Source organism: Hypanus sabinus, chromosome 8 (assembly GCF_030144855.1).
Source record: "Hypanus sabinus isolate sHypSab1 chromosome 8, sHypSab1.hap1, whole genome shotgun sequence".
NCBI classification, from domain to species: Eukaryota; Metazoa; Chordata; class Chondrichthyes; order Myliobatiformes; family Dasyatidae; genus Hypanus; species Hypanus sabinus.
The window spans coordinates 55,936,573-55,950,944 of NC_082713.1; the positions used below are offsets into that span (position 1 = coordinate 55,936,573).

Genomic DNA, 14,372 nt, shown 5'->3' on the forward strand with positions numbered 1-14,372 from the left:
TGGGGAAGGGGAAGAGAGATCCCGAAGATTCTCCGTTTGGTCTCTCAAATGTAGAAACCACACCAACAGATGGAAATACAACATCCTAAGAAGTGAAAGTAAATTATAAACAGGAGAAATCCTGCAGACGCTGGAAAGCCAAAGCAACACACACACGCTAGAGGAACTCAGCATGTCAGGTAGCATCTATGGAAATGAAGTCAGCATTCTGGGCTGAGACCTTCTTCAAGACTGAAAAGAAAGGGGGATGATGCCAGAGTTAAATGGTGGGGGAGGGGAGACGAAGGAGATAGCTAAGGTGATGGGCGAAGCCAGGTGAGTAGGGAAGAGGAGAGGAAGGAATCTGATAGGTGAGGAAAGTGGACCATAGGAGAAAGGGAAGGAGGAAGGGACCTGAGAGAAAGGGAATGAGGAGTGGACCTTGGAGAATTGATAGGCAGGTGAGAAGAGGTAAGAGGGCAGAGTGGGGAAAAGAAAAAGAAGCATGGGGAGGGAATTTTTTACCAGAGGGAGAAATCCATCAGGTTGGAGGCTACCCAGATGGAATATAAGGTGTTGCCCCTCCACCCTGAGGTTGGCCTCATCTTGACACAGGAAGAGGGCATGGACTGACATGTCAGAACAGGAACAGGTATAAAATGTTTCACACCAGGAAGTTTGGGATGGAGCAGAGGTGCTCAATGAAGTGATCCCCCAAATTACTACATGCTTCATCAATGTAGAGGAGGCTGCATGGGAGTGCCAGACACAATAGATGGCCCAGCAGATTCACAGATGATTTGTTGCCTCACCTGGAAAGGAATTATAGACCAGTTAGCCACTCGTCTGTAGTGGGAAAAATGCTGGAGTCAATTATAAAAGAGGAAATTACAACACATTTGGATAGCAGTAGAAGGATCAGTCCGAGTCAGCATGGATTTATGAAGGGAAAATCATGCTTGACTAATCTTCTGGAGATTTTTGAGGGTGTAACTATGAAAATAGACAAGGGAGAGCCAGTGGATGTAGTGTACCTGGACTTTCAGAAAGCTTTTGATAAAGTCCCACATAGGAGATTTGTGGGCAAAATTAGGGCACATGGTATTGGAGGCAGAGTACTGACATGGATTGAAAATTGGCTGGCTGATAGGAAACAGAGTAGCGATTAACGGGTCCCTTTTGGAATGACAGGCTGTGACCAGTGGGGTACCGCAAGGTTCAGTGCTGGGACTGCAGCTGTTTACAATATACATTAATGATTTAGATGAAGGGATTAAAAGTAACATTAGCAAATTTGCCAACAACACAAAGCTGGGTGGCAGTGTGAAATGTCAGGAGGATGTTATGAGAATGCAGGGTGACTTGGACAGGCTAGGTGAGTGGGCAAATGTATGGCAGATGCAATTTAATGTGGATAAATGTGAGGTTATCCACTTTGGTGGCAAGAACAAGAAGGCAGACTACTATCTAAATGGAGTCAAGTTAGGAAAAGGGGAAGTACAATGAGATCTAGGTGTTCTTCTACATCAGTCAATGAAAGCAAGTATGCAGGTACAGCAGGCATTGAAGAAAGCTAATGGCATGCTGGCTTTTATAACAAGAGGAATTGAGTATAGGAGTAAAGAGGTCCTTCTGCAGCTGTATAGGGCCCTGGTGAGACCCCACCTGGAGTATTGTGTGCAGTTTTGGTCTCCAAATTTGAGGAAGGACATTCTTGCTATTGAGGGAGTGCAGCGTAGGTTCACAAGGTTAATTCCTGGAATGGCAGGACTGTCATATGTTGAAAGATTGGAGCAACTGGGCTTGGAGACACTGGAATTTAGAAGGATGAGAGGGGATCTGATTGAAACATATAAGATTATTAAGGGATTGGACACACTGGAGGCAGGAAGCATGTTCCCGCTGATGGGTGAGTCCAGAACTAGAGGCCACAGTTTAAGAATAAGGGGTAGGCCACTTAGAACAGAGATGCAGAAAAACTTTTTCACCCAGAGAGTGGTGGATATGTGGAATGTTCTGCCCCAGAAGGCAGTGGAGGCCAAGTCTCTGGATGCTTTCAAGAGAGAATTAGTTAGAGCTCTTATAGATAGCGGGGTCAAGAGATATGGGGAGAGGGCGGGAACAGGGTACTGATTGTGTATGATCAGCCATGATCTCAGTGAATGGCGGTTCTGGCTAGAAGGGCCGAATGGCCTACTCCTGCACCTACTGTCTATTGTTTGCTGTCCAGTCGCAAAGAAGAAAAAATCCGTGGAAGCTGGAAATCCAAGGAATACACACAACATGCTGGAGGAACTCAGCAGGCCAGGCAGCATCTATGGAAAAGAGTACACTTAACGTTTCGGGCCGTGACCCTTCACCAGGGCTGGGAGAAAAAAGATTTTTCAGTCCTGATGAAGGTGCTTGGCCAGAAACATTGACTGTACTCTTTTCCATAGGAATGTTTGGGGCCCTGGATGGAGGTGAGGGAGAAGGTGGGTGGGCTGGCAAAGCACTTTAGATGCTTGCAGGAAGAAATGCAGAGGGAGAATTGTGGAGAGGGTCAAGTGGACAAGGGAGGTAAAGATGTGTTTGGTGGTAGGATCACTTTGGAGTTGGCGAAGTTGCGGAGGCTGATGTGTTAGATGCAGAGCCTCATAAGGGTGCTAGGTAAGGACAAGATGAACTGAGTTGAGGTGGTGGGACGGTGGGGTGAGTGTGGATATCCGGGAAATGGATGAGCACAGCAACAATGGTGGATAAAGGGAGCCCCCTTTCTTTGAATAGGAGGACATCCCTGATATCCTGGTGTGGAAAGCTGCATCCTGGGAACAGATGTGGCAGAGACAAAGGAATGGAGAAAAGGGGAAAGTCCTGCTGAAGGGTGTTGACTGGAAATGGCAACTATACTTTTTACCATAGACGCTGCCTGGCCTGCTGAGTTCCTCCAGCATTGTGTGTGTGTGTTGCTTGGGTTTCCAGCGCCTGCAGATTTTCTCTTGTTTGTGAGAAAAAGGAATAGCGTTTTTACAGGAGACAGGGTGTTATGCGGTATGGTGGAGATAACTGTGGTAGACTTATAAAGATGTTGATCGACAGTTTGTCTCCAGAAAGATTGAAAAAGGGGAGAAAAGTATCAGAAATGGGTCAAGTGAATTAAAAACAAGAATTGCCATTGCCAAAACCAGCTTTCAAAAAATGGAACCCATCTTTACCAACAGACACATTTCTATGACAACAAGGCTTAGGCTACTAAAATGTTATATCTGGTCAATCTTGCTGTATGCTTCTGAAACAGGGACTGTAACACCAACTCCAAAGAAACTTAGAAGCAACAGAAATGTGGTTTCTTAGAAGAATGTTGAAAATATCATATAGAGATAGGGTAACTAATGAGACATAACTCCAACGTGTCCATACAAAAAGATCTTTAATGAAAACATTAAATGACAGGAAACTTAAATTCTTGGGCCATGTCATCAGAGGGGCCTGTATTGCGCTCTAGGTTTTCTATGAAAGGGAGAAATAGAATGCCTTACATTACAGGGCCATATGCCTGGAAAACGTGGAAGAGGAAGGTAAAGAAGAAAATATATGGACACTGTGAAAGAACCAACCGATTTAAATGTGCGAGATGTCCGTTCAACGCGGAGAGCCACGCTCGCCCAGGCACATGAAGAAAAAGAATTTAAGGACAGGTGGAAGTTAGAGGCAAAGTTAATGAAATTGACGAGCTCAGCATGGTTACATGAAACAGTTCCAATACAGTGGTCAATGTAGCGGAGGAAGAGTTGGAATGTGTAATTGTTCTACATATCCACCAAAAAGGCAGACATAGTCGGGGCCCGTGCGGATCCCCACGGCAACTCTTCGAGTCTGGAGAAAGAAAGTGGGAGGAACCGTAAATTGCTGCTTTGCAGGAATTAGACTTTATGGAGCATGACAGAAGGATTATTTTTAACAAAAACAGAAAATGCTGGAAACACTCAGCAGATCAGGTGGAAAAGTCAATCTTTTAGGTCGAAGACTATCGGAAAGATTTTGCCGTATTTCCAGCATCTACAGTCTCTGACTTTCATTTTATAGAGGGATTGCTTTATTTGGTTCGCGTATTTTCCGATGTGCAAAATCGGGGAATATACATTTTATTAAAATTAAATGGTGGTCTGCTGTAAAGTGAACTCCGCTCCGAAAAGAAAACGCCACATAGACGGGCTGGAAGAGATGGTGTTTGATTGACTGATTGTGTGATGAGTGGGCAGGGACCCTGACGGCGGCGATGGCTGTATATAATCGTGGGGGATGGTTGTTCTTCGTCGTCTTTATGTTAGTTGTTGCAGATAGTCTGGCGTTGGGGAGAGGTTACTGACGGTAAGTGGGTGCAATAAATATGATTATTTTGAGATATTTAAAATTTTAATGCAAAATGTCGGGCAGCTTAGTGAGTAGGCTGCAGACCCCGTCCCCTGCTCCTAGTACACATCGCCGCCGCATTGTGCTTGTATTTCTCTCCATTGAGGGAACAGTCGTTCTGGGCAAGACGCACATGATTGACTTTGAAGAGTGGAGCTTGTATATTTTTCTGCAAGTATCGATCGCAGCTCAGCTTTAAATGCTTTGTTTGAGAAGGTAACAAATATCACCACGTCGGAGAGAAAATTTGGCACAGGACGAAGTTGATCTGCGGATGGACTTTGCAGCTGTCGTCGAACAGAAGGCCGCTATTAAAAATATAATTTTACTCGTTTTAACACAGCTCCTTTTGTGGACATTTTAATGAACTGAACCCTACTTTAAAAAAATCGAACATACTATGTACTTTAAACACCACAGATATCTACTTGTTGCCGTGCGTAATTTTGTTTGATTCTAATTAAATAAATGCAGGCAATCTCTTCCGTATAGAGAAATGTCCAATGAAATGTGCCAGTCAAAACAAAAATCTGATGTTACTGCATTGAAATAGCTTCAGTACACACTAGGTGGCTCGTGGCTAGGATGTGGGGAGTTTGTTTTTGTTTGATCTTACTGATTAATTAGTACAGTATTGGATATTATTTAGCAGCGAGTAATTCGTTATGTCAGCACTTTTTTGTTATCTGTACTTTCAATGGACAGTTTTTACTGAATATGCTGCTGAGTCGAAGGAACTTAAGTTTTTATTGCATAACTGCCTTCTTACTTGATTTTGTGTTAAATGCTGAGTAATATCTTCATCAATTGGCATTCTTCATGTGGGGAAATGTTGCAATTTAAAGTAACCTGAACAAGACAGACATTTATTATAACCATCAAGGGCCTTGTGGGTGAGGATTTTGCAGTAGCGTTGCCTAAGAATTCTAAAACTTCCGATTTTTTAAATAATTATCATCTAGGTTTGTTATTTTAGTCTGGTTGGATTTAAAGTTACGAGTAATTCAATTGCAAACGAGAAAATATGCAGATACTGGACATCGGAGCAACACACACAAAGTGCTGGAGGAACTCATAAAGCCAGGCAGCATCTAGGAAAAAAGTATACTGTAATCCACCTTTTGGCAGGACTGGGGGGGGGGGGGGGGAGCTGAGGAGTAGATTTAAAAGGTAGGGGGAGGGGAGTGAGAAACACAAGGTGATAGATGAAACCTGAAGGGGGAGGGATGAAGTAGGGAGCTGGGGTTGATTGGTGAAAGAGACAGAAGGCCATGGAAGGAGGGGGCAAGGAGATAAGATTAGAGAGGGAAAGGGTATGGGAAATGGTGAGGGGGTAGGGCGAATTTCTCCAGCATTTCATGTTTGTTGCTTGAGTAATTCATTTGCTTCTGATACAAGCTCAACTGGAAACAAGACAACCAAATGTCTTGGTTAAATAAATGTCTTGATTAAACAAATGTGCAATACATTCTAATTACAATCAATTAGTTTAATAAGCAGATTTGTATTTCATGCTTAAAGATATGCCTAGATGGTTCTCCTGATATTAGATTTTGTTCTCCTGATAATAGATTTTGGCAACAATCAGTTACCACATAATGACTGTGCCATAAACAGCTTCATTAGGTGGTCCACCCAATTCTCAGTCTCCTCAAGTAAGTACTAAGACCCAACAAATTCATTTTGATAAATGCTACCAAGAGTAGTAGCTGCTTGGTAGCTATGTACAAAAGTTTTTGTTTTGCCTTAGAATACAAGGTAATGTAACAGTATATGACAATGCTGACAAGTTTAATGCTTTCGCCCATCCAAAGGTGACCAAAACTGAGGCTGAGGCTTGTATTAAACAGTTGCAGTCTGCATAGTGAATTTAGTTGCAAAATCCATAATTTTTAATGGTTTCATTGTAACAGAATGTTCAGGCATTCAAGAGGGTTGTGAAAAGTCAATTGCTAGGGCATGGAATGACAGTTTGCAAAACAAGGCTAGCTTTTTTCAAAGCAGACTGGTTAAGATCATATGAAAGATACATTTTTCATTGAAGATGGATTGAAAAGTACAGCACTGGAGCAGGCTCATTGGCCCGTCACATCTCCCCCTGACGGATGCCAAATTGAATAAATCCCATTGGCCTACAAATAATTCTATTGCAGGGGTTCCCGACCTTTGTTATGCCATGGACAGAGGGGTCTGTGGACCCTAGATTGTGAAGCCCTCTCTATTCACTGTCTGTTCATGCATCTTCGTCGGCCAGTGGTGTAGTGGCATCAGCACTGGACTTCAAGGCAAGTGGTCCCAGGTTCGAATCCCGCCGGGTTCTTGCGCACTTTCCATCTGTGCTGGGTTCAGCAATGAGCTAGCAACTCAGCCTTGTGGAAAAACAGACAAACACTAAAGAAGCGGCAAGGTTGCTGCCTGATGTGGCACAGGGTGTGGAGAGGAACAACCACCACCATGCCTCAGATGTTATTATCATACCTGCTTCTACCATTTCCCCTGGTGGTGTGTTCCAGGCATCTACCATGGTGTATAACTACCACATTTCATCAACATCAACTTTGCATTTCTCGTTTTAACAACACTTGGATTGTTAATCTCATGGGCCACTTGGGAAATTTAGTGCATATTTTCTGGGTTATTAGTCTGAAGTTCTGTATAATTGTGCTTTAGTTTTTTGAACATGTATTAAATACAGCTATGAATTGCAGCTTATCATCAGCTGTTTGTTCCTCCACACTGATGTTTTTAAATGTAAGTAAAAGGTGATACTGCAGAGAACATAAAGTTAGATTTCACTGAGTGCTTTCCATTACAGCTCAGTTACATTGAACAAAGGCTTTGAAATCTGGTAATGTCATAAATTGTATTGCGATCATTTTGATTGCATTCTTGACAAGGCAAAGTATCACAAAATAATTCCCAATAAAGATCAGGAGATGGGGGAAGAGAAGGTGAAGAACATGAGGGACTGAAGGAATAGGTGAACTGTTGTGTAGGGGCTTCTGAAAGTAATAAATGGAGCAAGGCAAAGATTTAGAAATAGATTCCTATGGTTAGTAACAATGGCTGAAGAGTTCGCTGCTAATGTGGAGCAAGGAGAAGGGGCAATACAAACAGGACAGAGATGAAAAATAGTTTTTTGATTTGGAAGGTAAATATTGATCTTGGGCACATTGATTTCGGGTTCAAGCAAGCATATTTCAATTAACATTTTCTTCACTTGAATATTATTTAAATGTTAAATTTTACACATGATGTGTTTAGGTTCTGAATATTTGCACTTATTACTGCCCAACAATATTCCTTCAGTAAACCCTTAATTTAGACTAGGCCATTTATTTCTTATTGTAATACGTTGGGGGGTACTCTAATATGATTTTACTTTTTTTCCTTTTGTTTTCATGTTGACTTAAAAATTACCAGATGATCCAAAAGCTGTGAAAGAGTTCCAGTTGCTTTGCAGAAATTCCCAAACATCATTCCCTAAAAGGCCCAGCATGAATTTTGGCCTGTCACGTAATCCTAAACACTCAAAGCAATAGGAAAACTTGCCTATATTCCTCTTGACATGTGAACAAATCACCACTTAAAAGACTTGCATTCCCTGGTCCAATCTCTGAATGTGCGTTTTGCTAACACTATGTACTTTTGGAGTAGAAAATTCTAAAGTAAACTTCTTTTTCTTCTTCTCTCTGCTTCGAACCCATTCTCACAGCAGGAAATGTCTTTAAACCACTTACTGCGTCTGGGTGTCAGTGTACGGCATCTGAAGACTGATGTTCAAGGATGGAGACCATGGCAAAATTATATAAAGCAGCTTTTACCTTCAATAACTGTACGATGGTGTCATCATGGTGTTTCAGACTCTTTGAACTGTTCATGGTTGATGCATGACAAACACTTGGGTAAGATACCAAAAGTCACTTTACTTAAGATTGGATGAAAGAATTAATACAGATGGTTCTTGATCAGATTTTCTAAAATACCTTTTTTTTTGGAACTGTATTTCCCTCTGATCTGTAACAATTCCACTTTTCCTTTTGTACTTTTCATAGAACTTGGTAATTTAGTTTTTATTCTCTTTCCCCTTTTAAAGGCCCCAATTTAATTCATTCTACTAACCGTCCAGGCAGAGAGTTCCAGATCTGCTTGTTTTTTTAGTTATTTGAGTGGTAACGATGTCCTGCATTTTATCTAAACTGCCATTGTTGTCTTTCTCTTTACCTGTCCTTTAGCCCCTTTTCACCTCCCCTTCACTTTGCTATATTCAAAATGCATAGGTCACTGTACTATCCTCATGTTCATTTTCTTGTGGGCATTTGCAGTAAATACAGTGAAACACGGTAGAGTAAATGAAAAGCTACACACAGATGGGCAAACAACCAATGTGCAAAAGACAACAAATTGTCCAAATACAAAAAAAAAGATTTAATAAATAACGAGAGCATGAGTTATAGAGTTCTTGAAAGTGAGTCCATAGGTTGTGGAATCAGCTTAGTGTTGGGGTAAGCATTAGGACTAGGATGCCCAGACGGGGTAACAGCTTCTTCCCTCCGACTGTGACACCATCGAGTAGCCTGTTGCCACCGAGGGCTCATCACTAAGATAGTGAGCTACTTACTGTTTATCTGTGTTACACTCTGCATGCGTTTTGAATTTATTTTATTAACTTTATGGTAATATTTTGTTTTGTGTACTCTGACATGTTTGGTGGATGCACCATAGTCCAGATGAATGGTGTTTGATTATACGTATATATGTATAGTCAGGCAAGAATGAACTTGAACTTGTTATCCACTCTGGTTCAGGAGCCTGATGGTTGAGGAGTATAACTGTTCTTGACCTGGTGGTGTGGACCTAAGGCTCCTGTACCTCCTTCCTGATGGATGCTGCTTTCCTGCCACAACATTCCTTGTAAATGTACTCAGTGGTTATTTCGTGATGGATTGGGCTGTATCCACTATCTTATATAGACTTTTCCATTCAAGGATATTGGTGTTTCCATATCAGGCCATGATGCAACCAGTCAATGGACTCTCCACCGTGCATCTATAGAAGTTTGTTGAAGTTTTGGATGACATAGCAAATATTTTCAGACTTCTATGAAAGCAGAAATAATGCCATGCTTTTCTTTGTAATTGCACTTGCATGCTGGACCCAGGACAGATCCTTTGAAATGATAGCGCCAGGGAATTTAAAGTTATTGACCCTCTTCATCTCTGATCCCCTGAGGCCTAGCTCATGGGCCTCTGGATTCCTCCTCCTGAAGGCAATAATCAGCTCCTTGGTCTTGCTGACATTGAGTGAGAGGTTTTTGTGGCACGATTCAGCCAGATTTTCAATCTCCAACCTATATCACCTTTGATTCGGCCCACAACCGTGGTGTTGTCAGTAAATTTAAATGGCACTGGAGTTGTACTTGGCTTCACAGTCATAAGTACAAAATGAGTAGAGCAGGGAGCTAAGCACACAGCCTTCTGGTGTACCTGTGCTGATGGGGATCGTGAAGGAAATGTTACACGTACAACACACTGGAGGAACTCAGCAGGTCGAGCAGCATCCATGGAAACAAGCAGTCAATGTTTTGGGCCGAGACCCTTCGTCTGTGCTTATGGTGAGCATGGAGGAGATGTTGCCAATCCATATTGCCTGGTGTCAGCTAGTGAGGAAATTGAAGATCCATTTGCATAGGGCGGTACTGAGGCCAGGCCTTGGAACTTAGAGGATAGTGTTGAATGCTGAGCTGTTGTCAATGAAGAGAATCTTGATCTATGCACCTTTATTGTCAGCTGAGTGAAAGGTCAATGAAATGGCATCTGTTGTTTATCTGTTGTGTTAGTAGGCAGTTTGGAATGGATCTGGGCTGCTCCTCAGGCAGGAGTTGTACTTTAGGACCAAATTATCAGTGAATGTGAGTGCAACTGGATGATAATCATTGAGGCAAGCTACCATGTTCTTCCTGGGCACTGGTGTAATTGATGCCTTCCTGAAGTGGTGGGTACCTCAGATTGCTGAAGCAAGGTTGAAGATACCTGTAAACATGTCCTCAGTGGCATTGGTCTTTAGTACTTGGCCAGGTATGCATCTGGGCCCGGTGCCTTCTATAGGTTCACCCTTGTGCTCTCATGTTTACCTTAGGGGCTGAGATTACAGGGTTGTTGAGGGCTGTGAGGGTTCACCAAGGTACCTCCATGTTCTTTCAGTCAAAGTGAGCATAAAAGGCAGTGAGCTTGTCTGCAAGTGAGACCTTTGGTGACATTTATGCTGCTTGGTTTTGCTTTGTAAGAGGCAATGGCATTCTAAACTTGCCAAGTCTTGCTGTGAGTAAAACTGTAAAGTGAGACATTTGCATAATATCTGCATTTATTTAACTGGTATCTGAATGAGTCTACCTAGGTGGGTGGTGTAGAAAGATAATTAGAGTTAATCCTATTATTACTCTTACAGAATTGAAGTATTCTGATTTGGTGATGCATTTTGATTATGTCTGGCTCCGGGATCATTGCCGCTCTGCATCATGTTTCAACTCAAAAACCAATCAACGGAGCCTAGATACAGCCCAAGTGGATTTGGCTATCAAGCCAATAAACATACGTTCAGATAATGCTACTATCTACATAACTTGTGAGTTGTTCTTTCAGTACATGATTTTCCTTTCAGTTATATATTTTTTCATTACTGGAAAGGCTTCATCCTCTCTCTGGAATGAATTTAACTTGAAATTCTCAGTACTTTATAATACAGTAACTTCATGCATTTAACTAATTTGACATATTTCTTGTTTCACTTGTAGGGCCAGATAATCATATGACCAAGTATGGGTTGTCATGGTTGGTAAAACATTCATTTGAAGCCCAGAAACAGACTGTTCAAAAGCGCATTCTTTGGAATGCTGCTGTTTATAAAGAAGCACAAATGCCTTATATTACTTATAATTCTGTGATGGAATCTGATGAGGAACTAAAACATTTCTTGGAGACCTTCCTGCTTTATGGAGTCTGTTTTATTGAAGAAGTTCCTGTGAGCATTGAGGCAACAGAAGCTGTAGCTTTGCGTGTTGGCTTGATCAGGTAACATTTATTCATATCAATGGTTTTGATTTTTTTTGGCATGTTTTTGAAGCTTGGCAAGTCCCCAGGATGATCACAGTACAAACAGTAATTAGTTATGATTTGAGGATATGTGGTGATTGGAGTCATCCCCACAAATGACATCCATGTTGATATTGTATCCTATTTGTGTCTAGTTACGATTTTTGCTATCCACAAAGTATTTTGGGAGATCCTAAGTACATAACCAATAAATCATAATTTGCAGAAATTGAAGATCACACCTTGGAATCATAACTCCTCTCAATATTTTTATCTACTGTGTTCCTGATAATCCTTGCCTCTTGACTAAACCAATCCTCTCTACAAATTAAAATAAACTTGTTTCCCTTCACTTACCCCAAAAATTTTCACCAAAGGGCTTTTGACATTAAACATCAACCATCTCTTTCTAGATATTGCTTGACTATCTTGAGTGTTGCCAGCAATTTAAGATTTTTACTCCTCATGTATGTGAAGAATGTAAGAAATAAAGTCAATTCAATTCAGTTCAATTCATTGATGCACAAACTCCTGAAAAGACTGATGTTGAAAAGGGAGAAAACATTTCTAGGACCTTAATGAGCATAAATATGGCTAAAGGAACAGGTAACTCAAAAGATTGAACAGAAAAATATAGCAACTGGTTGTAAGATACAAGTTTCTAATTTAAAACTAACATACAAGAAAAATTATTTTTAATTAATTGTATCATTATTAAACAGTAGAGAGGTGGGTAGCTCCATGAATAATCCCCCAATTAGCTGGAAGTCTCATGGAAGTAAAAAGGTTTATATTTAAAAAAAGACAAACTACCAATTAATTCAGCAACATTCTGTATGTTAATGAAGTACAGAGCAAATTAGAACACTACCAATGCTCGGAAGTAGGCTTGTTGGTTGGAGTCTACCGTGGATGTTGCGTCTGCGATGAGCATGCCAGGGAAGGACAATATGGAGAACAAGCCGTTGCCCACGGAGCACTCTCTCTCTATGGATGATTCCAAAGGCACAGCAGAGTACCAGTCAGCGTTAAATTCAATGTAGGACTGCAACTCTGGATTTTTACTCGGTGTTTACTTCCAAATCCTCCCCCCATGAGTTGGTATAACTGCAAGGGAGCAGATGTTTGAGATCAGTGTTTTCCTTCTTAATGAGCTGCCAACCACAGCTGACAAGCCCCATTTGCTGGAAGCGATTGGTTTTAGGTTGCCAGTAATCCCCCTTTGCCCCTTCTGCTGTCAGTAGAAACTGTTCTGGCAGGCTTAGTAGCTAAACCGCACATGAAGGCCAGGAGCAGGACTTGGTTAGAGGCTGTTGGAGCTGCACAGCTTTTGGGGCATTTACTAGGTATTCGGAGCTTTTCCCTGCTATCACCTAGGCCTACAACAACCTTAAGGAGCCAACTACCAGTGCTATTACAGTACTATAAAAGTGTGTATTAGTTTTTGATGGAGTAACTTATTCAGTGTACGCTGCTGTGTATGGGTGTCTGGAGTGGGATAACACCTCTGAAGGGGCTTGTTGTGACCATTTTGGGGCAGCTCCTCACCTTTGGTCCCTTCTGGTCACCAGGCTCTCTCCTTTGGCTCCAAGTAGCTGTTTGCATATAACAGCAGCCACACCTTGGTACAGCGTTTTGACAGGAGGACTAAACCAGGTGAGGGTAGCCGGTGGCCTCGTACCCCAGTGAGAAAGGAACATGCTTGTACCATGGATGAGTCCAAAGGCACAGCAGAGTTTAGCACCAGCGGAGTACCAGTCAGTGTTAAATTCAACATAGGACTGCAACTCTGGATTTGTGTGTGAGTCACCTCTAGCTGACTGGGCAGGTGAGATCAACAGTAAGATCCAGCGGCCAGGAAGGTGGTTCTGCGATGTTTCAGGGAGAGCAAAGTGTATGATGAGGTACAGGAGAAGTCATGGTTGTCCAATGCAAACAAGGAAGACCCCAGTTTGTGATGACTATTCATACTACTGGACCCAGATGTCCAAGGTTGAGAGTGGATCTGTTCCAGTGAAACAACTTTGCTTTACAAACACTCCTGCACAGGTTACACTGTCATTGTCGGATAGGACAGACAACAAACACACTGCTGAGTTCTTTTAGATGACTGTAAATGAACAAAATCAGTATATACACCTAGCACAGATAATGAATTGTCTTCATACAAAGCTTTTGACATTTGCATCCTCCAACTCTTCATTTACATTGTAACATTCAAGATGATTGTCGATATATCTTCAAATTCTTTGTAGTTTTTAACCTGAAGTAGTGAAATTTGGTTCAGTTTCACACCTGGCCATTTCTGGCATTTCCAAGCCTAAATACATGAAACTATAGTGAACAAAACAATTCCAGACATCCACCTCTCCCGGAAGTTCCGGGAATCTCCCGCATATTGATAGCGCCTCCCTGACGCCCGCAAATTATATACAATATCCCAGAAATCGATTTTTTTTTAGAGTGAATGGGGGGGGTGGGGGGAGACAGACAGACATAGTGAGTGACAGACATAGCGAGAGGGTGACAGAGAGAGCATCCTGATTGGTCTCTCTTTGTGCTAAGTAGACCTATCAGTTTTCTCTGTGGACGGGCTTTACATTCGACCTCTCTCTTTCATTGTCCATCAGTTTAGTTTAGTGTCCTGCAGCACCATGGCAGAGTGTTCCAAAAAAAAGAGAATTTAAAATGTACTTCACCCCAGACTGCACTAAAGTGTACCACTGCCTAACAGGGGTCAAAAATAGTGACAGTGTTGCTCGCTGCACTATTTGCAACAGTGACTTTTCTATTGCCCATGGTGGGTTAAATGACTGTAAAAGACATATTACGGTAAGTGTAACAGGTATTATTCATTCATTGGCATAGCTAACGTTATCTAAACTTGCTGGCTAGCTGCTGAGGAGCTAC

At 41.8% G+C, this 14,372-nt stretch overlaps 1 protein-coding gene across 3 annotated transcripts in view; it reads left to right on the forward strand.

Moving 5' to 3' along the window:
• The first annotated feature begins 3,921 nt into the window (after positions 1-3,921).
• The window catches only part of tmlhe (trimethyllysine hydroxylase, epsilon), a 36,745-nt gene continuing 26,294 nt past the window's right edge, over positions 3,922-14,372 (forward strand). Inside the window, exons 1-5 of one of the 3 annotated variants that reach the window (XM_059977230.1) lie at positions 3,922-4,329; positions 5,943-6,026; positions 8,087-8,276; positions 10,819-10,995; positions 11,165-11,441. In XM_059977230.1, coding sequence (XP_059833213.1) covers positions 8,093-8,276; positions 10,819-10,995; positions 11,165-11,441 — 638 coding nt within the window. In that variant the 5' untranslated portion in view covers positions 3,922-4,329; positions 5,943-6,026; positions 8,087-8,092. The remainder of the gene's footprint in view (positions 4,330-5,942; positions 6,027-8,086; positions 8,277-10,818; positions 10,996-11,164; positions 11,442-14,372) is intronic. The other 2 variants (XM_059977229.1, XM_059977228.1) reach the window with 2 other exon arrangements.